The sequence below is a fragment of the Labrus mixtus genome, chromosome 21 (genome assembly GCF_963584025.1).
Source record: "Labrus mixtus chromosome 21, fLabMix1.1, whole genome shotgun sequence".
Classification (NCBI taxonomy): Eukaryota; Metazoa; Chordata; class Actinopteri; order Labriformes; family Labridae; genus Labrus; species Labrus mixtus.
The window spans coordinates 6,518,310-6,539,025 of NC_083632.1; the positions used below are offsets into that span (position 1 = coordinate 6,518,310).

General features: G+C 42.5%; 1 protein-coding gene across 10 annotated transcripts in view; it reads right to left on the reverse strand.

The window, feature by feature from the left end:
• Positions 1-6,740: 6,740 nt before the first annotated feature.
• LOC132955992 (calcium/calmodulin-dependent protein kinase type II subunit gamma-like) overlaps positions 6,741-20,716 on the reverse strand; it is a 41,583-nt gene continuing 27,607 nt past the window's right edge. The window contains exons 15-23 of one of the 10 annotated variants that reach the window (XM_061029124.1): positions 19,532-19,615; positions 17,923-17,967; positions 17,761-17,806; positions 17,449-17,523; positions 14,652-14,792; positions 12,296-12,371; positions 11,887-11,981; positions 10,425-10,661; positions 6,741-9,527 (exon numbers count right to left, since the gene is read on the reverse strand). In XM_061029124.1, coding sequence (XP_060885107.1) covers positions 10,429-10,661; positions 11,887-11,981; positions 12,296-12,371; positions 14,652-14,792; positions 17,449-17,523; positions 17,761-17,806; positions 17,923-17,967; positions 19,532-19,615 — 795 coding nt within the window. In that variant the 3' untranslated portion in view covers positions 6,741-9,527; positions 10,425-10,428. Of the gene's footprint in view, positions 9,528-10,424; positions 10,662-11,886; positions 11,982-12,295; positions 12,372-14,651; positions 14,793-17,448; positions 17,524-17,751; positions 17,807-17,922; positions 17,968-19,531; positions 19,616-20,716 lie in introns of all 10 variants that reach the window. The other 9 variants (XM_061029123.1, XM_061029125.1, XM_061029126.1 and 6 more) reach the window with 9 other exon arrangements.

Below are 20,716 nucleotides of genomic sequence, written 5' to 3' on the forward strand. Positions count from 1 at the left end.
CCACGACTGAGGGGTCCAAATGTTTAGACTGAGCCTGGCACGCTGATCTGATCCCCTCACTGACAAAAAAAATCAAAAAAATCAGCATGGCATGAATTATAAGGACAACGTGATAAAAATATCTGAGGGATATTTCTAATATGGTCACACAAGAATCTATGCTAAAATCACCTTTAAATGTGTTTCGCCTGTTCCAGCAAAAACATCTAGATTAAAGCCGACTGTATGTCATCCCTCTAATATGAATAATTAATGAATCTTAAGATGAACTGCTGCATTAGAGCAACCCTCAACCCGGAGTTCAGTTTTGATAAAAATTCAGTTGTGGATGTCGTTCTTTTTTTCCAAACAGGGCTTCAGGCTGTTGTCGTAAACCTTTACTGTTAAAAGTGCTGTTCAGACCCCAGTGACTAAGCTATCGGACTCAAAACCTGTTTTTTTTTTTTCATGTTTTAGCGCTTCACAAATCCTGTAAACTTTATGTAACTGCTGATCATTTCTAATCACGACCGTTATAATGACATCCAATCAGCTGCTCATGTTCTAAAAGAGAAACAAACTGAAAGACATATGGAACTAAAATAGTGTAAATACATTTCAGGAGGAGGGAAGGACGGGCTGCAGGGCTATAATGGAAAAGTTTTTTTTTTTTTTACTGCAGAATACTTAACGCACTTAATCCACATCTGTCCAATTAGTCCCCAGTGCTGTTTTAAAATATAAGACTGTTATAGGTTAACAAAAAAGATAAAATCAAGGTCAATATCACAAGTGATGTGAGAAAAAGTGTTTATTTACAGGTCATTTATATATCAATAATAAGCAATTCATAACCAGATTTGGTTTAGAATTTCAAATAATTCCCTTCTTACTTCTTCTTCATAAGAAAAGGAGATCAGTCATGACTTTTTATTATGATTCTCCAATCAGACACATTTGTTCTCACCTGTAAAGCCAAAGTCGTTGAGTGGGATTTTCTGGCACAACTTCACCAACGACCACGGTGCACGGAGAGGTGAAAAAGCTCCAGCAGCACTTGTACTATGAAGATCAACTTAATAAACAAATGAGACCGACGTGTTTCAGCTTGTGGCCTTATGGAATGGATGACCCTCCCTGGTGAAGGCCACGAGCCGAAAGACGTCGGTCTCATTTGTTAATAAAGTAAATGTTAAAACTGGATTTGAAGCAAGAACTTGTGAGGACTTTCTTTAAAAAAATGAATGAAATGGATCCAGCTACCTTACCTCTCTGTCTCTGCAGGAGATCTCAAGATCTTCAAGCATCTCAAGTCCTGGGATAGCCTGAAAAGGTCATTTTCTGTTTTCCTGGAAGATGCTATAATTTACATCAACTTCCTTCGCTAAAATCAAAATCAAATAACAGACTCTGGAAACGTGTAGAAGGCATCATAATTATTGTCTAACTTGCATTATTTTCTGTCAAACACTGTTGAAAAGGAGACCAATGTGTTCTCTTCAGATCAATAAAAGTGCATTATTCTACGGCCGTAATGGAGAGAAAAGCTCTGCAGACATGATGTTCCCTGAAGCAAAGTATTAAGAGTCTGCTAATTGATTTTTTTTTTTTCCTCCAAAAAGAAAACAAGAGTCTGCCCGGAAAAACAAAAAAAACCCTGAAACACGTCAACAGGATTTAATCAGCAGCGACGTAAGAGCTACATGATTTGTTGTTTGTAATTTAGGAGCTAAAACTTGCAAAAAAGGAAAAACAGCAGTATGGTCCTTTAAATTGTACAGAATCCTTTTCAAAAGCCATTGGAAGCTGAGTGTTGGGTCATAAAGTATTTTTTTGTACTGATTCCAGCAGGTGGCGCTAGATAGATAGATAGATAGATAGACGGATAGATAGATAGACAGATAGATAGATAGACAGATAGATAGATAGACAGATAGATGGATAGACGGATAGATAGATAGATAGATAGATAGATAAGCTGATAGATAGATAGATAGATAGATAGATAGACGGATAGATAGATAGACGGATAGATAAGCTGATAGATAGATAGATAGTACTCCTGACTTTAGCTCGTATGTGTACTGCATTCATTCTTGACTGAATTAGATAGCCGAACTCTCTTTAATGTTGTCTGTTCTGTTGTATTCTGAGCAGATGTGTGATCCGGCCACAAGAGGGCGACGTAGCTCTATTTTCACAGGGCCGCCTGCTCGCCCTCAGCCCTGATGGTTCTTTTTTATACTGTTGCTAGTAAGTGTTGGGACTTGTGCTTTTGATGTTGTGTGAGCCATCGTGTCGTGAAGCATCCTGCAACACATCTGCAGCTCGCCGTTATTATCCTGTACATAATCTCAATCCTCTCACTGCTCCTGTATTCCTGACATTTTGATGTTTGAACATACAGATCCGGTAGGTTGATGTAAATATGATCCATGTGTGTCTTTGGTTGGATGATGAGCAGTGTAGAGTGTTTTAGGCCTACTTTACCTGTGAAGCCCTCCTGCTGTTCCTCAGTATAATGTGCTGAATCATGGTGGACTATTAAAACATTAACCTGGTGAGAACAAATCCTCAGTGTTGGTGTCGCCTCTTTTTTTTTTTTTCTTTCTTATTTAATAATAATTCTTTGTTTTGTTCTCCTTTATCAAAAGCAACCAAAGGGGTTGTAAGCTAATTTTATTTTCTAATTTAAATACACTATTTTTATCTGATGTTCCTGACATTTTGGATTCAGGATACATTTTTATGTGTGTGTATTTTTGGAGGGGACTATTCATCTGAGAGAATCAGCAAAACAAGAATCCTCTTGGCACGTATGCGATCAAATAGGCATTTCCCAAAGAGGTCATTTAAACGCCGAAACACGGATTTTACAAGTCAGAAAAGAAATGAAACAAAATGTTAATTGCCTCTAAATGACAGTAAATCTGCTTAGCGGGCTGCTGTCGTCACCCATGAGCTTTGTTAATCTTTTCTTTTGTTTCCCTCTGAAAGAAGGACGGTCAGAGGAAACCCTGCTGCAGAGGGTTTGTTTGTCTCCATTGAAGAATATATACTGTAGGGGAGTGATTAAAAAGGGGGACAGATGAGTCTTTATGGGATATGGCAGATTATTTAGAAACTGAAACAACGGAGCATATGATTGAAATATAATTTATAATCTCAAAACGTCATACTCCAAGTGTGGCAGACATGTCGTGTCGGAGTATCTGTTACATAGTAGAGTACCGTAAAACTTGAATTAGGCACCCCAGCTTTTATTTGCTTCAGTCTATGAAATGAACGGCCTTTATTTGGGACAGGTGTCATTACGAGACAGATCTTTCATTATATTCAAACAAAACTCAATCACAGCAAAGACGGGAAAGACTACCAAATTGTAAATTGATCATATAGAATATTTAAGAGTGTACAAAAGTAGGATTTGGATTAAAAACTTACAAATCACTTAATTGATCTTACTTTGTAGATCTGCTAACCTACTGCACTGTAGGGGCCAGAGGGAGACCCCCCCCCCCCAAGTTGTGTCAGGGCTGTCATTAAAGGAATAAAACAAAGCTGATTAAAGAAACATTCTGACATTTGAGCAGGGAGTAATGCTGAGTCACGTTACAGTTTATATTGTCAGATCATTTGTTCAGAGCTATTTAAAGCCTCAGGTGAGAAGACTGAACGAGTAACGACTGTACACTGAACACTGTTTAATCAAAGGTAGTACTCCAAACGGAGTGAGTCTGGATTAATCCAGGCTTTTCAGTAGGAGCAAATAATAAGAGAAAGTCTCTTTGTCTCACTTCATCCCACTTCTTATCGCTCGTTTGGCAGACGGCTGCCTACCAGTGAGTCTGGTTCTGCTGCAGGTTTCTGCCCGTTGAGAGGAAGACTTGTGTTACTTAACCGAGAGCTGCAGGTTTCTGCCCGTTGAGAGGAAGACTCGTGTTACTTAACCGAGAGCTGCAGGTTTCTGCCCGTACTCAACAGAACAGAGAGTGCAGTCTAAACCTGGTTTTTGTTTGATTACATCGAAATAAAAAAAAGATTAATTGAAAGTGATTGATGATAGATAACAAAAGCCCTGATTTTGTCCCGAGAGATGAAAAACAGACACACATCTGCTTTCAGGGAAGGGAAGTTGTTGTTCGCTTCTTGATGAAGACGTCTAACGTCTTTCTGTGAAGACCAGACGCGTAGCTGGTTGGCCGGGGTTGAAGAGCGGACCGGACATCAGAACGTGCATGAACGACAAAGTTCTGTTCTGCAGGATGGATGAAGAGTTCGTCTGCTGGCTGAGCGTCAGAGAAGAAAACGAGACAAGACACCTCTCGAGAAAAATGCGAGCCGGACGATCCGGGAGAGGCTGCAGGAGCGGCACGAGGACAAACACCCGGGTGGACGTCAGTGGGACAGATATCGAGAAAGACACTGAAGACAGTGTGCAGGTTTGAACCGCTCTGATTGCAGCTATCGAAAGAAAGCAAATCAGAGAGGCAGACGGCAATCAAGAGGAGAGGTGAGGGCTTCATTAGAGCTCTCCAGCAAGAAATTAATGCGGAGTGCTGGAGCAGCTCTCACCTACCAGAGACCAGCTACGTGTCCGACAGAGATCGAGTTTCCTTTCAAGCATTCCACACACAAGAGATAGGAGAGTGCAGCCTTCAGATTCACCAGTATGAGAAGAATGGATGAAATATCACTATCTGTGAAGAGAGCTGCTAATGAGCGAGAATGCTTTCCACTACAAACTCACCAAGGATACGGGACAATAGAGCAGGAAGATGTGGTCCTCTCGCCTTGGAAGATGAGGAAGGTTGGGTGATTGCGGATTACGACAAAGGAAAGGGCCTCTTTCTTTATCCAAAGGCCAGGTGTCAAATCTGCTCATTCTGCTTTAAATAAAACTTTACACATTCTTTTTGTGCAGCTTTGTTAATGCACTGTTCGGGTAAAGATCAAGCCAACTAGAACCTCAGATCAATCCTACAAGACCAAAGGATGAATTCTTCAGTCTCTAGCTTTTAACTAACTAAATCAAACAACTAAAACGCAGCAGTTACATGGCGATGTACACCATCGCAAAGGCTTGGAGAATGCTCTTAGGTAGAACAAAAAAAAAAAAGGGAATTTGTGCTTTATGACCTCAACAAGGTCAAGAGTAATTTAGATTCAGGAGGCTTGTCCTGGGTCGGCTCTTCTCCTAATTTTATTGACACGAGGAGCCGGGGAGGTCAGAGAGAGCTAACAAGACACATTCCCTCCAGAGTTTTTTTTTTCCCTCTCTGTGTCTTTGAGAAAGTAAGAGCGAGTGTCTGAGTGAACCAACCGCTGAGCTCTCCTCATTAATCACACAGAAAGCAGAGGAACCGGGGGGAGCTGTCCTACATCCCAGGGACACACACATACACACACACACACACACAGACACACACATACAGATACACACACACACACACAGACCCAATCCTTAAAATAACTGGGACCAACATAAATAACACCAAAAAAGTGTTTTAAATAAGGCTGAAGCATTACTCAAAACTTCACAGAGAAAGACAGAAACAGGCCGATTCACAAGCTGTCGAACGGACGACAGTGATTGTTTCATCCAGTGTGTGTGTGTGTGTGTGTGTGTGTGTGTGTGTGTGTGTGTGTGTGTGTTAATGGCCTGTTGGCTATGCAGCGTTATGCGGGGCTTAATCTGACTTTATGTGATGACAGACGAGTATGGAGGGCAAATATTATGCCAGCTGGTGTTCAGAGCATCCAGCCAAGCACAGACACATGGTCCAGTTTCACTTCAGAAGGATCCAGAGCTGGTTTTTATTCCACTTTAATCAAAACCTGTCTCAGGTGTCTTAATGCTAAACGTCACCTGAGACAATTCCATTTCTCCCTTTTCCTTAAAACTGGACAACATGGGCAGATACTCAGCATGACTAATCAATGTTGCAGTGTTACGTAATCACAAACGTGTGTAGCATGTCTCCAAATTTGGTGATTTTAAGGCAGCGTGAGGAACGCTCTCTAAAGCCAGTCTGAGAAGGTCAAAAATGTGCGCTGATCAGGCCAAAAAAAGGTCTGTTATGTTGTAATTTAGAGAAACGTTTTTTTTCTTCTTCTGGACAGTAGGTATGCAGCATCAGTCTGAGAGACAATCAGTGCACAGAGCAGGGAGTTACAAGGCAGACAGAGAGAAGCACTGAACTGCTCTGGCAGGTTGATTGGGCCGGGGATAAAAGGAGAATGTTTTGAGGGATAGGATGCCTTAAAAACACTTTTTTTTTATGTGAAGTGGAAAAACTTTAAAGTATGATAACCCAGTATATGGATCAGCCAGTATCACCAGGCCTATATGGCCCTTTCATGCAAACATCAATAGATGCATTTTTCCTATATACAATACAACAAAGCTCCCTCTTTACACCTGGCAGAGGAAACAAGAATTTGCGTCAATAATTATGACCTATTATGGCCTTTATTTTGCTTAAATAAAGCAGCACTGCACCCACAATGCACTTTGAAAACTCACTCACAGAGACGTATTTTGATTGACCTTAAGTTCATTTAGTAATAGTGACTTCCCGGTTCATTTCTGGAGTTTGTATTAACCGCCATATTGTTAGAATAATCAATTTAAATACGATGATTCCAAATTTGAATTCCTTTAAATCAGTTTCACAAATTCAAATTGTTAGTCTCAAACAGAATTTAAATCTGACGTGAAGAGAAGGTGGAGAAAAATAACGCAGCCGACAGAGACAAACCAGTGCTGAAATAGTATTTTTATTAAATACTTTCAAGATCCAAGTTTGAAGAATAACAAAGCTATGATGAAGACCAACTAACACTCAGACAAACACTTGATAGTCGTCAATTCATGGTTGTATTTCATTGTACATCATGATCATGCAAAAAAACTCCAGCATCCATGTGAAGGCTGGGGGAGAAAGCGCAGCCCAATAGTATATCATTACAACGCAGGGAAAACGCTAACATCGAGGGCCTCATACCAAGCTACGGCTCCTGAATCCTTTTTTTAAAAATTTTGCAATTTTTTTTAAATATTTTTCATGTCACCTATTCAACATTCTGGATGGAGAATATCTTATTTCAAAAGATGCAAATATCATATATTAACACTAGCTCCATCCTTATTCAGGTAGGTACATGGTAGAAATGCGTAACTGAAACATGCATATAACTAGGTCTCCCGCTCTGGTTCAACAGTGGAGGTCACAATAACCTGCACGCCCACACCAACTCGCGCTCTCTCTCTCTCTCTCTGGCTTTAACACTCCTCTCAACTGAGCAGGCACGATTTAAAACCACCAAGGGTAGATTACATGAGAAATAATTTAGTCTTGATCAATCTGTCATTGCTCAATCTGTAAATTTGTGTTGTCTTTGCTTCCTCCCTCTTTTCCCTTTTGTTATTTTATTTTTTATATATACTCTATGTGCGAGGGAGAGTGCAGAACTCTAGCTTGGCAGATCGGCAAATATACCAAACGACAAGTTAACAGCAACAGCGACGACAACGGAAAAACTCAAACCAGTAACACGGGAACAGAGAAACAACAGAGAGAGAGGTACAAATAAACATCTCAAGAGCAGGGACACGTTGGTACACGGAGGAGAAGGTGGGTGGGGGGGGGTGGGGGGGGGTGGGGGGGATATCAGGATAGGGGGGAGGAGGAAGGGGGGTTAAGATACGACTGTTGCGGATGGATGGAGACAATTAAGCAGCACAGCAAGGGTGGCACCGTGGTCACACAGCAGTGGTGCAGATATGTTACAAAGCCTAAACACACCACCAGGCGTGCGTGTGTGTTTGTGTGTGTGTGTCTGTGTGTGTGTGTGTGTGTGTGTGTAAGTGCATATGATATGAAGAGACGGCTCACAGCATTGTGGGATCAGGATATAAGGACACTATGATGAAGGGGTTTCAGAGTCTTGTTGGGCGAAGGGGTGAAACGCTTTTCAACCGGTTATTTCTTTTATTCCCCCGTCTCAGAAAAAAAACAGTCTTACGGCCATGGGACAAGAGCCGGCAGCCCGCGGGAGAGTGTGTGCTCGCGTTAGTCGAGGGAAAGATTTGGAGCTACCGGTATTTTTAAGGAAGTACTTTTAAAGGAGGAGAATTAAAGCAGTTTTTTTTTTTTTTTTTGAAACTGTGAGGAAGATGATGCTCCTAAACTAGGTGGGGTTCACAGAGGTCATGGGGAGGTTCCCATGCCGAAACGCACAGGATGAGTGTCTCTTAGATACATGTACATATATTACACTTTTCTACATATATCTATACATACACTGTATTTACACAGTGATTATAAACAAACCAGGCCCTTGCAGAAAGCAGAGAAAAAGGGGGGAGGGTTAAAAGAGGGAATGGTTTAAGAGAGAGAAATAAAGGTTGAGGGGAGAGGGAGGGGGGGTGAATGAGGGAGAGGCGGCGGGCAAACATGCAAAACGCAGACGCCTTTCCCCGGCTCGCTCTCTCCCCCCACTGCATACAGACACAACAGAACGTGCCAACACGCGCAGGTTAGCTTAAACTTGCACAATAAAATCCCTCTTTTTTTTTTTTTTTTTTTTTTTTTAAAACTCACTGCTTTAAAACAAAGGGAGCCTCAAATATAGGATCAGTCAGACAAAATAAAATAAAAAGAAGGCTCCGGTTATGTATTCACAGGAACGTAAAAGGGAACAGGACGCTAAAAACACAACAAAACACATAACCTCAAATCAGACGCCCCTCCCCCCCCCCCCCCCCCCCCAAAAAAAAAAAAATCCCACAACACGATTTTTTCCCCCGTTCGGTCGGGAAAACAAGCAAACAAACGAAAACACATAAACACATAAAAAGCCTAAAGTTCTACACTTTGGTGCTTCATGTTTTTGATATCAAGTTTCTCTCGTCATCAAGTTCTCTGACTGAGCAGACCTGATTTTTTCCCCCCCTGCTAGAGTTGGGGAAAAATCTCCCTACTTCTTAACATCAACGTCCGGGTAATGAGCACAACACTTTCTACCCGGTAATCCCTAGAATGCCAAAAAAATGTGTCCAAAATCTCAGCTGCTAACCTCACACTCCCTTCTGCTCCTCCCTTATTAGATAGTGAAGATAAATGCTTGGTTGGGTTTTGGTGGTTTCTGGTACATCTAGTCATAATTTACACAGCATATTCATAACTCATACTCATAAACTGTCACAAGTTCAACTGTAAATCCTCTCCTCACGCAGGACGTCTCATGTCGCGCGGGCAGAAAAAAGATGGCTGCCAGGGGAGGGATAGAGGGCAAAGACGCGCCCTCCAATCAGGCGCCAGATGCATGCATCATCCCATGGGGGCGGTGTCTTGTGTTCAGCCGGCCCCCAGCAGGTCAAAGGGGGGACAGGATTGGTTGGTAACGTGGAGAGGGATGCGATCTTGCCCGGCCGGGCTCCTGGCACTAGCCCATCCACGCAGAGGACTGGCCTCTGAAACACGCTTGCTGAAAAAAACTGCCCCCCAAAACACACACTCCAGTAGACTGGAGGCTCAGGACCACTGGTGGGGGGGGGGAGAGAGGAACACATTAGAGGTACGGTTTAAAGCATACTTTCTGCTTATAGCATCTTACTTTCCAAGTATTTCCTATCTGTTTTTCATAACTAATTTGGACGTAAATCCAAAAAGAAGTCAGGCAGGTCAAGAAAACACCAGTCAGAACATCGGACAGGGTTACAAACAACATTTCTGGGGCATTTCCAGCTTTTATAATTAGGAGAAAGATGACAATGGGGGGTGGCAGAGGTCCCCAGCTGGACTTTATTTGGGCGCTTTGCAATGACATGGCAGATTGTTAAAACTCCAAGGACACCGGGATGCCCTCAGACAGCTTTTAAACAATTAACCAAACTTATTTAGAGGCAAAACTTAAGAAGTGTGAAATGAACATCTGTTACGAGTTTAAACCAAATTCAATCGAAGGTAAGAAGAGCAGGTTAATTAAGTTAAAAAGGGGCGTTGGATAAAGGGATTATCACCTGCCTGATCGTCTTAAGGCTCTAGCCCACAGACTGTTGTCATTACGGTAAGTGCGTGCTTTTATACTGTCATGTTGTGATGACTGACAGAACGACGGTCCAATCACAGGATAACAAGGCCAAAGTGGTCCACGTTGTAAAAACACTTTGTTCTTCCCGACAAAATCTTCACAAAATCTAAGTTAGAAATGTTTTTTGATTCTCTTAAAGGTTCAAATGTTTTCACTAACAGGATTTAAACAGGTCAAAATGTCAGTAATTGTATGCTTCAATATTGCGCAGACGATTTTGATGCTTATTGTGCAACAGCATAAAGTTCTCTAACTGTGCAGCAGGAAGACTTTTATATGAGCACTGGGATCAATTTTCTGCTTTCTCATTTGAGAAAAAAAATGAAAAATGAAAACTGTGTGAGTACCTGATCACTGAAGTGGTGCAGCAGGCGCTCCTGAGCAGTGGAAGTGAACATTGAGCCACTTGCCATCGCGACGATGCCACACCCTGGTCTCCTCCGACTGGCTGGAGCGAGGGCGGCCCGTGGTGTCCACAAACTGTGTGAGCCGGATGTAGGCGATGCACGCAGCGTCCTCGCCGATCAGGTGCACGTGAGGGTTGAGCAGAGTGGTGTGCACGGGCTTGCTGTTCTTGCTCAGCACTAGATGAGATGAACAGAGAAAGTTTAATATCCAGTTGCCTTTAATTCATAACTGATGAATCTTTGATTGTCTTGTCGCTGAAATGTGCAATAAACGTGCTGCCCCTAAATCGTTGGATTTTTTTCTATGGGGTTTTGAGAGGAGTACCGGCTCTGATTTTTCAAGACTAACTTGAAGAAGAAGACTGTTTGAAGAGCAAAATCTAGTTTTTATTAAGAAAATAATTGTATTTAAAAATTAAGGATTATACAAACATGTTGATTAAAAGAAGATAGGTTGTTGTTTTTACCAACGTATTCCACACCACCCTCTTTCTTGAATGTCCCAACAAAACTCCATCCATCCATCCATTATCTATACCGCTTTTTCCCCCATTCGACTCAGCGGGCTGTAGCTGATCCCAGCCGTCATTTGATGAGAGGCGGGGTTACACCCTGGACCGTCAATCCCAGGGCTGTCATATAGAGACAGACACCCAGACACACTCACAATCACACATACAGTACGTGCAATTTAGAGTCACCAGTTAACCTAACAGGCATGTCTTTGGCGTACCCGCAGAGAACCCACGCGTGCACGGGTAGAAGATGCAAACTCCACACAGAGAGGCTCCTATCAGACGATTTGAACCAGGAAGCAGTTAAGTTAAGCTTCTATAATTATATATTTTCACATTGATTTTCTGCTAGTTAAAGTTTAATGGCTCAATTTGTAGAAATGTAAATGATGACTTTTCTTCCACATTAGATTTTATGGAAAATATTTGACAGAAATGGTTCAACAGGATCATTAAAATTCAGATTACAGACTAAACGTGATAATAAACATATTGGAGTTTAGAACTAATCTTCAGACACACATACTGTATACTTGATGGAGAGGCCTTGGCTCTGTGAACATGTGATGGTCATTTTTTACTTTTAATTTTAAATTTATTTTATAGACTGGATGACTCGTAAAGTATTTGTCAGATGAATTAGTCCAATGTGACTGAAGTTTACCACTTTAACACAGGAGGACAGTTATCGGACTAAAGAGAACAACAACAACAACAACACCGGACCACACACATTCTGCCGATTCTTATCCTGTCTGAGACCAAGCGTCACCCAGGTGGATTAAAACAGCCGGATTCATCTGGTCAGTGTGCGTGAATGAGTGTGTGTGTGTGTGTGTGTGTGTGTGTGTGTGTGTGTGTGTGTGTGTGTACATTAGGAGACTCACAGTTTTCAAAGTAGAACTTGTGGAAGTCCATGCCCTCCACCAGGTTCCCCAGGGCCTCAGGTTCGAAAGAGGTGAGTCCAGGATCGCAAATCCTCCTGAGAGAGAGAGAGGGGAGAGAGAGAGAGAGAGAGAGAGAGAGAGAGAGAGAGAGAGAGAGAGAGAGAGAGAGAGAGAGAGAGAGAGAGAGAGAGAGAGAGAGAGAGGCGAAGAAGAAGAAGAAGAAGAGGAGGAGGAGGAGGCATGTGAGAAAAGAAGAGTGGGTGAAACAGAGAGACATTAAAGCAGAGAAAAAGAGTCTTGGGGGGGGGAACATAAAGACATCTCTAACAAGTGCTGCTAGAGTGCAGTATAGATTTTACTTCTGTGAGTCACCCACTTCTTCTCATCACACTCATGCAGTCGTACTCACGTGTAGGCATCGAAGTCTCCATTGTTGATGGCTTCAATCAGCTGCTCCGTTATCTTGATGATCTCCTGTTTACGAGCTGCACAGAGAGCGGGAGAGAAGAGAAACAGACAGTTTAAAAAAACAAAAAAACAGATAAAAGGTGAGTCAACAATTAAGCATGTTGTGGTTTTCACTTGATGACATTTTCTGTCGTCGCGTTCAGCTCCTGCCTCCTTCAGGCTCTCTCTCTCTCTCTCTCTGTGGCTGCAGCTCAACACTCCCTGTTTAACCTCTCTGTCACATCAAAGCAGCTTCCTCACTGCAGCTCGACCTCATCACTGTCCGTCCCTTCCGCTTCTCACCTTCTGTGCACCACACAAACTGACTGAAGCGCTCCTGAGCCACACACAAACAAAGTCGGCCCGCAAACACCGCAAGTTTAGTTTGACAGCAAAAAATACGGCTCTAGCGAACTGAGCAAACAACGCCGCAGTTTGACGAGTCGGCTCAGTGACCAAACGCGACCCGGTGTGAGAGACCTCGAGATGAGATCCTAACTTCACATCCTAACATCCTAACACAGTTCAGACGAGACGGCAAAGATGTTGATGTGGAATCATGCTACTGATCCTGGCACTGTAGATCACTTTGAACCAATCAAGCTTCTCGTTGCCTTAGATATAAAGATTGAAATTTAGTAGAGCGTCACGTGTACATTACATTTTCTTTATCTTATACTGTATCTTAATATAGGTTTACACGTGTATTTTAATGATCTACATGTTAGAAATGTTTGGTTTTTCTCTTTCTAAATTACATTGAGTTGCTTCATACATGAACAGGACTTTATAAATAAGCTTGCCTTGACTTTTAACCCACAGCTATTTACCCCAAACAAATGTTCTATTCTTTGTTCCTCTTTCAGTAATGTTTGCAAATACTACAGTTCCCTGCTGTTTGAGGTGGGACACTGTGTTTGTTTTGTGTTGAGGCAGTGCTGGTGAGGATGCAGCGATGGCTTCTTTGTCAGACAGAACTAGACTGAAGCTTGTTTTTGGGAAATCATTTGCACATTTGAAAACAAGGAGTAAAGTGAAGAATATGACTGGATTTAAAACTTCACCAGAACTGGCCATTTTCAGGTTTTATACTGCTAGCTCAAAGGTTGTTTTTACCTGAATAAAAGGGTTTAAAAAATAAATAAAATGGAACAGGCAGCTAGTGGAAGGACTGATGTCTGACTGAAAGAGGCGTTTGATATCACAACACTTATCCTGTCAATCAGACTAACATATCTGTGAATGACTTTAAAGAAACATCGTCTGAAACAGGCCGCGATGTTCACCCTCCTGGTCTTTAGTTAAAACAAAGAGCAGGAGGGTGAACAGTATGAAGCGGTATGAAGTCAAACTAAAACATAGCTGGTTTGATCTTTTCATGGCTCGCAATAATCTTAAGAAGAAAAAAACCTCATACTTTCACCGTTCATTTAAAAAAACAAACAAAAAAACTTTCGATCTTTGTTTTGTTTTTTTCCTCCAAATAACTTCAGGGGCAGTATAGCCTACGTTTGAACTCGCAGATCCAGTCCTCCCTATTTGTTCATGTGGTAACTGCAGTTAGGACCTAAGGCCTTCCTAAGTCAATGTTCCCGTCCTTACATAAGCTCAGAAAGAATCATAACGTCCCAAAATCTTAGATCAACTCCTCCCAACTTTGTGATAAACACGAGGTGGTCCTCGGCCAATCAGCGTGGTCAAACAACAAAACGTCTGCTAACTTTGTAACATCTGGAGAGAAACTTGAAGTAAGACACAAACCGGATGTTTAAATAAAGAGTGTTCAAACACCTTTGGATCACCTGTCTTAAAGTTTGGAACCAGTTGTTGCTTTTCTTTATTTTATTTGTACAATAAGAATATTGATTTTAGCTCAGCAGGAAGCAGAACGTAGCATTTGTTTCTAGGGTTACATACAAGCATTCAGCTTTGAAACAACGCTGGCTTGAGTATTTGGGATTTCGTACACAGCGAAGATATGAGGAAGTTACATAGGATCCCTACAGTTAGCCAGAATTAGCTCCTGTTGTACCAAACTGGAAAAAAAAACACATTTCACATCTCATCTAAAATCTCTAGATAGAACATTTCCTCTGAAATTGTATCTAGCTTGACACGAGGAGTTTCTTGCATGAATTTCGACTAGACTTGAGACTAGACTAGAAATGAAGCAACTACACCTACATGACTTCCTATGACTGATGCTAACTGCAGGCTGCTTTCTGTAATCCTGAGCTAACCGTTAAAGAAGTGAAATCAGCTACAGTGAGTGAGACGGGAAAGAAGGCGAGGTTTGTTAGTCATGACTGTGTTCTTACTCTGCTTAGTGTTGTTTATAGCAGCGACAGTGTTGCTCCCTAGCGGAGCGGCAGGCATGGAGGACTGTGAGTGCTCAGAGTCAGGGCAGGAGCTGTTGCCTGTGCTGTTCCATGCCATGCGCTTTAGGTCATGCGGTGGAACTGAAACACACAACGGATGGTCAACAAAAGAAGACACATGGATGGATGACAGAAACAAACACGTGATCATCTGCACAAACAACATGCACACAAAGCTCGTGCAGTTAAAACAAAAAAGGGGGTCGGAGCTGACATGTGTTAGTGTTCAGAAAAATGAATGGGAAACAAACAGTTAAAGTCAGTGTGGGGTTATGACAGGCATACTGATGGGTAAACACAAGGACAAGATGGTAGCTGGAAGCCAGATCTGTAAAAGCTCTGATGCTGTGTGATGGGATGTCGTTTAACTGCCTGCTCTGCTCACATCTACTCTCCTCTTAATGCTCGTGTGCATTAACAAAAGCTTCATCTGATGAGCTGCAGCGACTAGCAAAGAGAGGGATTGAAGCCACTGTTTGTTATGAGCTCATGTTATGCCTGTGGGGGAAACTTAGCATGATCAGGAAAGAACAGGGAGAGGAGGAAAGAGGAGGAGGAGGGAGGGAGGAAAAGAGATCAGACTGTCCTGTAGTGCAGGTGTGTCTGACGAGGGCAGGAGGCCAGGACAAGAGGTTAAGAGACGAGAGCAGAGATTAGAGTAAAGAAGGGGGGGGGGGGTCTGAGGGAGGAATGAGGTGAGAGAAGGATGTAGTGAAGGAAGGTGTGTTAGGAGAGAAATGGAGAGGAGATTAAAGAACATAACAAAGGAAGAAAGCATTAGAGAAGAGGAGAATGGGGGAGAAAATGTGAGGACAAAGAGGAACCTAACGCTCTGCGGAGTGGAGTGCAAGGTTCCAGTAAAAGTCAGACAGGCAGCAGGGGCCTGTCAGACGAGGAAGCCGGTTTCGGACACCCATCTGCACAGGGTAAGCAAGGCTTCCTCCAGCTGGAGCTGTCACGTTAGGAGGACGAGGGGAAAGATGCAGTGATCACCAAGGAACACACACACACACACACGCAAGCACTCACACTCGCACACACATTTCAGGGTTCCCACAGTGGCCCTGATATAAAAAATAAATAAAAAAAACTTTTTATTTTTGACTTTTTTTAAATTAACAATGCGCCTGGAAGTGAATGCTGGGTCATTAAACTATTCATGGAAAAACACAGCAGGAGACGATCTCCTGCAATCAGTGTGGAAAACAAATCCATGTCAGTAATGTCTCCTGGTTAAAGGAACATTCCACTCAAGTACAACTTGGATCTTATTCGTCCATTTAATGAAAAATAGAGATCCATTTAGGATTCAAAATCTGATAACTGATTGATTTGGTTTCACAGAATCTGTCCGATAGCATCTTCACTGTTATGTTTCTTCATAAATGTAGTTCTGTATAGAAAAGAAGCCACATGTCGGATTCAAACCTGGAACACCGGCTTGGAAGACGACAGCCTCCGTACATGGGGGGGCGAGCGTACTAACCACTTTGCCAATGGGGCCCCCACCTTTACTTAAAAAAAATATATATATATATTTCAGGATATTTTGCTTCAAATTAGCTTGACAATAGAATGAAAAGAGGCTGATTGCTGACTCATGTTTCTAAGTGCATTTCCAGATTTCAAATGAAAAAGAACGGAGCTTGTTTGATCCCAAGTCGTTACAATAGAGTTTATGAGTCAGTGTAGAAAGAGTCATAGCGGTGTGTTCTTAATGTTAATGCCAGATTATAAATACAACTTTTTCTTAATGTAAAAACTGACAGTGAGAGCACCCAAACTGTGTGAGCTACTTTAACTACTCTATATACAATCCAACCTGGACCGTCAGCGACAGCATGTGGGTTTGTTTATCTTTTTTTCCTCTTCTTGTACGTTTGGCTTGCCTGGGCCCTGTTAGGTCAATAATCCGGGTTAATAGGAGATTGTCAGGCTAAAATGATCCGGTTAAATCTCATCTGGATTATTTTGGTTAATTGTCAAATCTTCTTTTTTTCCAAGGCAACCATTGATCAAGCACATTTCGTTTTTAAACTCTGAATCGTGTAAATTACATTAACAGCTCCCAAAGGTTTCTCAATGACCGGCATGTTCTGTCTATTATGTTCATACCCCCCAAAAGATTAAGAGTATTGATTCATATGGGGGTTTGCCTTCAGGAACCAGCTAAGCGAGAACGAGCTCGTAGTTTAGACAACAGCCCCCATCCAGGTAATCGGCAGTCAAATAAAGCTAGCTTTGTTACCCATGGACAAATAACACCGCGCCTGAGGGGTTTGTTATAAACTTGTCTGATCACTCTTCACTGCTTGACGCTGTCAGACTTGTTTTAAGTGGTTGTCGAGAATCTCTAACTTTAAACATACGATGCAAGTTGTATTAGAGCAGAATCATCTTTGAAATGTATGAAAGAATACCAATATGTGTCCTCTTCACACCATTAGATGTTCCCTGAGTTTGCTCTGGACTTCTTTGAATGGAGTTAATACATTTATAAAATAAAAATCTATAATTTTTCCACATTTGCTTCACCAGTGGGAACCCTCAAAAACAACTTGGTGGATCAGAGTGAGGGAGCTCAAAGATGTGAGACGTCATTGCCAGTGACTACAAAAAGCCAGGGTGGGAGAGTGGGTGGTTGGGTGGAGGGGGGGGTTGGGGGTTGGGGGTGGGGGGGTGTTAGGTCCTTGCCAGTGGCGACCGCACAGCTTCTGGTTGCCATGGATGAACTTACTGGCAGGTGAGCTTTGAGGTGAGGGCAGAAGTGGGGGCATCTCCTCGGTGGCGCTGCTCTGCGCCGAATTGTCCGCTAGAAACACACACACAAAAACGCAGCCGGACACACAATAAGTTCGCACGTACACACACACACAGCACAGACGCACAGACAAAGAATGTGAGAGACACGTGATGTATCTCACCACACCTGCACGTCTCTACACCACAAATACACACTCTTCACTAGATGGGAGACAGAGAGAGAGAGAGAGAGAGAGAGAGAGAGAGTGGATAAGAACAGGGAATAACACTTGATCACCTATCCTACCTTTCATTTCCTCCTCGTCGTTGGTGGCGTTGCTCTCCGTTGATCCCTACAGAGCAGAGAGACGGACAGAAAGACACTAAAATTAACTCCGGCGGCTTCTCCCTCTCCATCAGGCCGGAGAGTGAAGCACCTGGAAGACGCTCTCAGAAAGACAAAGCTCACCTTGACTCCATCAGGAGGGTTGTGCACCACTGTGCTCTGAGACTCCTGTGAAGCAGAACAGAACAGTTAGTCCAACACATTGTAGTCCTGATCCAGTGACTCTCAACTGGCTTCAAACTGGGGACCATACTCTACGTCAGCCATGAAACCTTAACCCGATACAACACCTCCTCCTGGGTAGGTAGTTTGTCCTTCATACTGTCACGAGCTCTCCTCGTCAGGGTCGGGAGATGAAGTCTGTGACGTCTTTGAGCAAAGCTAAAAATGTTCTTTCACAGAAGGAGTTCCCTGACTTCATTGTTCTTAGTGTAATTGTAATCATAATCTGAGTTACTCGGGATCAATAAAGTATCTATCTATCTATCTATCTATCTAATCTAGAAGCTGGAACCCGTGAGATTTTAGTATTATAACATCTTAACAGGACTTGTGTCTCATATTGTGATAAGATCATTGTTTTACAAAAACGCTTTGAGCTAAAATATTGAAGCTATGGAGGAAATAATAATGGAAAATTGAAAAAAACAATTTGCTTGAGATTTTCTTTTCACATTGGAGTAGTTTTGATCGATCAGTTTTTATTATTTGATAATAAAAAGAATCCCACATTCAGGGTCCCAGTTTCTGTAGGGTATCTCTGAAGTCTTCATCCGTCTCATTTTTAAACCAACATTTGTGATCTTAAAGAGAAGCAGCCATTCCTGACACGAGACCACCTACAACCTAAACATTTTCTATAAGAGTCCTCGAGTAAAAGAGATGTAATCAAGTTCTGTCTGATTTAAATTATCAGATAAGGAACAGGATATTTTTCGGCACTAAGTGATTGTGATTACATTTAAGACTATATACAACATCTGTTCTGCTTAATAATGATTTGAAACATGTCCCTGAGACCTTTGGGTCCTGCACCACCAGTTGAGAAGCACTGTGTTGCCAGATCAGACAATGCATTATGTAACCTTACCAGTACACAATGTAATATGTAACACATGCTAATAAACATGCCAGCACTGGATAGAGCACAAGGATTTAAGTTTGGCATTTGGTTAGGATGTCAATGGGGATGTAATGGGAGTGTTAAAGCGGTTAGAGTAAGAATGATGGTTCACAGAGCTAAAAAGATAAATGTTAGGATACATGGATAGAGGAGATGGTTAATCATGGGAGGAATCAAATGACATAAAGGCCAAAACATGACATCACTACTTCCAGCAGCCGAAACAAGATGAACCAGACTCTAGGGTTCTCTGTACTGACGCTTTATAATCCTGAAGACAAGTTCATGCTCCTGTCAACCTCAGAAAGTGCACATGTGCAGCCTAAATCAAAAGTGAAGTTTATTTTTTTTTTATTCATATTCAATTCTGACTTGCATGATTTTGGAGAGTGATTTTCAGGAACACATGTGCACCCTAAGGGTGAGAGGATGGATGCGGACGGGACAGTGATTGTTACACCTCCTGAATGGTAGATGAAGGATGACAAGCAGCGACTATGACGATGGAGGATGATGCAAAATGGGCTACTATGCAACTACAGGGAGGGGAGGAAGGGGGGGGGGAGGGTGTTAGGGAGTTTAAAACGTCACTGTGGCGGCCTACTGTACCATCTGGGCGTTGGTTGCCATGTTGGTGTCTTTCAGGGCATTGATGGCGCTCACTATACTGTTCTTACTGTTGTTGGTGGAAGGCTGGGACGAAAACGCAGACACTCAGAGTGAACACATACGTTACACACACGCACACACACACATATGCATTAGAATTGCACGCCTTTCAGGGGCTAATGTTTGTCGAAGCTCCCGGGCTGTTGAGAGCTAACAGGGTAAATGAGAGGGTGAGTGCCACAGAATGGCCTCTAGATCATCCTTTTTACTGCCTCACTAACTCTCTATGCCTCCGCCACTTAACTGCACAGAGAGACCCCTGGGGCAGGGGTGAAAGAGAGGGAGGCGGGAGGCAGGAGGGAGAGGAGGAGAAAGATGCTTAATAGCAGCAAAGAATGAAGGAGACTGCTCGGAAAAGAGAGCAGCAAAGAAAAGGCAAAAGAGTTGCATAGTAAAATAATTGACTAACACTCTGAAATAGTGACAAAATTAGAAGCTGTGTCCCGCCTCATGGGAAGCATCCTTACAAGGACCCAGCCATAAGACTGCATAGAGCAGTCATGACGAAATGAAATAAGAGCAGGACTACAGAGGATTTCATGTTTGCGTTGTCGGCTGTTCCCGCCGTTACCTCTTTGTTAAGCAAGACCTTGACAGGTGCACCACAACCAGCTCATATGACTAGCCATCATTTTAGAGGTACTTTGAAGTGTCAAGGCCCCTAACGTTTCTCAAAATATAAGTATTGCTAGGTTTTCGATGGAGTTGAGACAAATGACGATCCCTTAAAAGGTGTATTACTCGGTTGCTTGGGAGTCCGGCATCTTGATTAAATTGGTGCAAAATGAATCGTAGGATGTCGGGCCAGGATGGATGCACTGATTGGATCCGACAAAAAGAGGCTGTCCCACTTCTAAGGTTCCTTCAAATGCAACCTTCGGCACACCACTTCAACGCAATCGGTCTTAAAATGCTCACTTGTTGAAGGATGCAGCCTCTGAATTGGGACACAGCTAAAGTTTTAAACTTGTGGGAGTGGGGAAATGGGAAAATTGGGATCTAGCAACATGCCACAGGAGTGCCAGAAACCCTGAGGTGAACAAAACTCTTCTTTAGAAATGCAACTGTGGAAAAATATATTTTACTCTGTGAAAAAGATCAAATGAACGGAGGAGAAAATGAGCT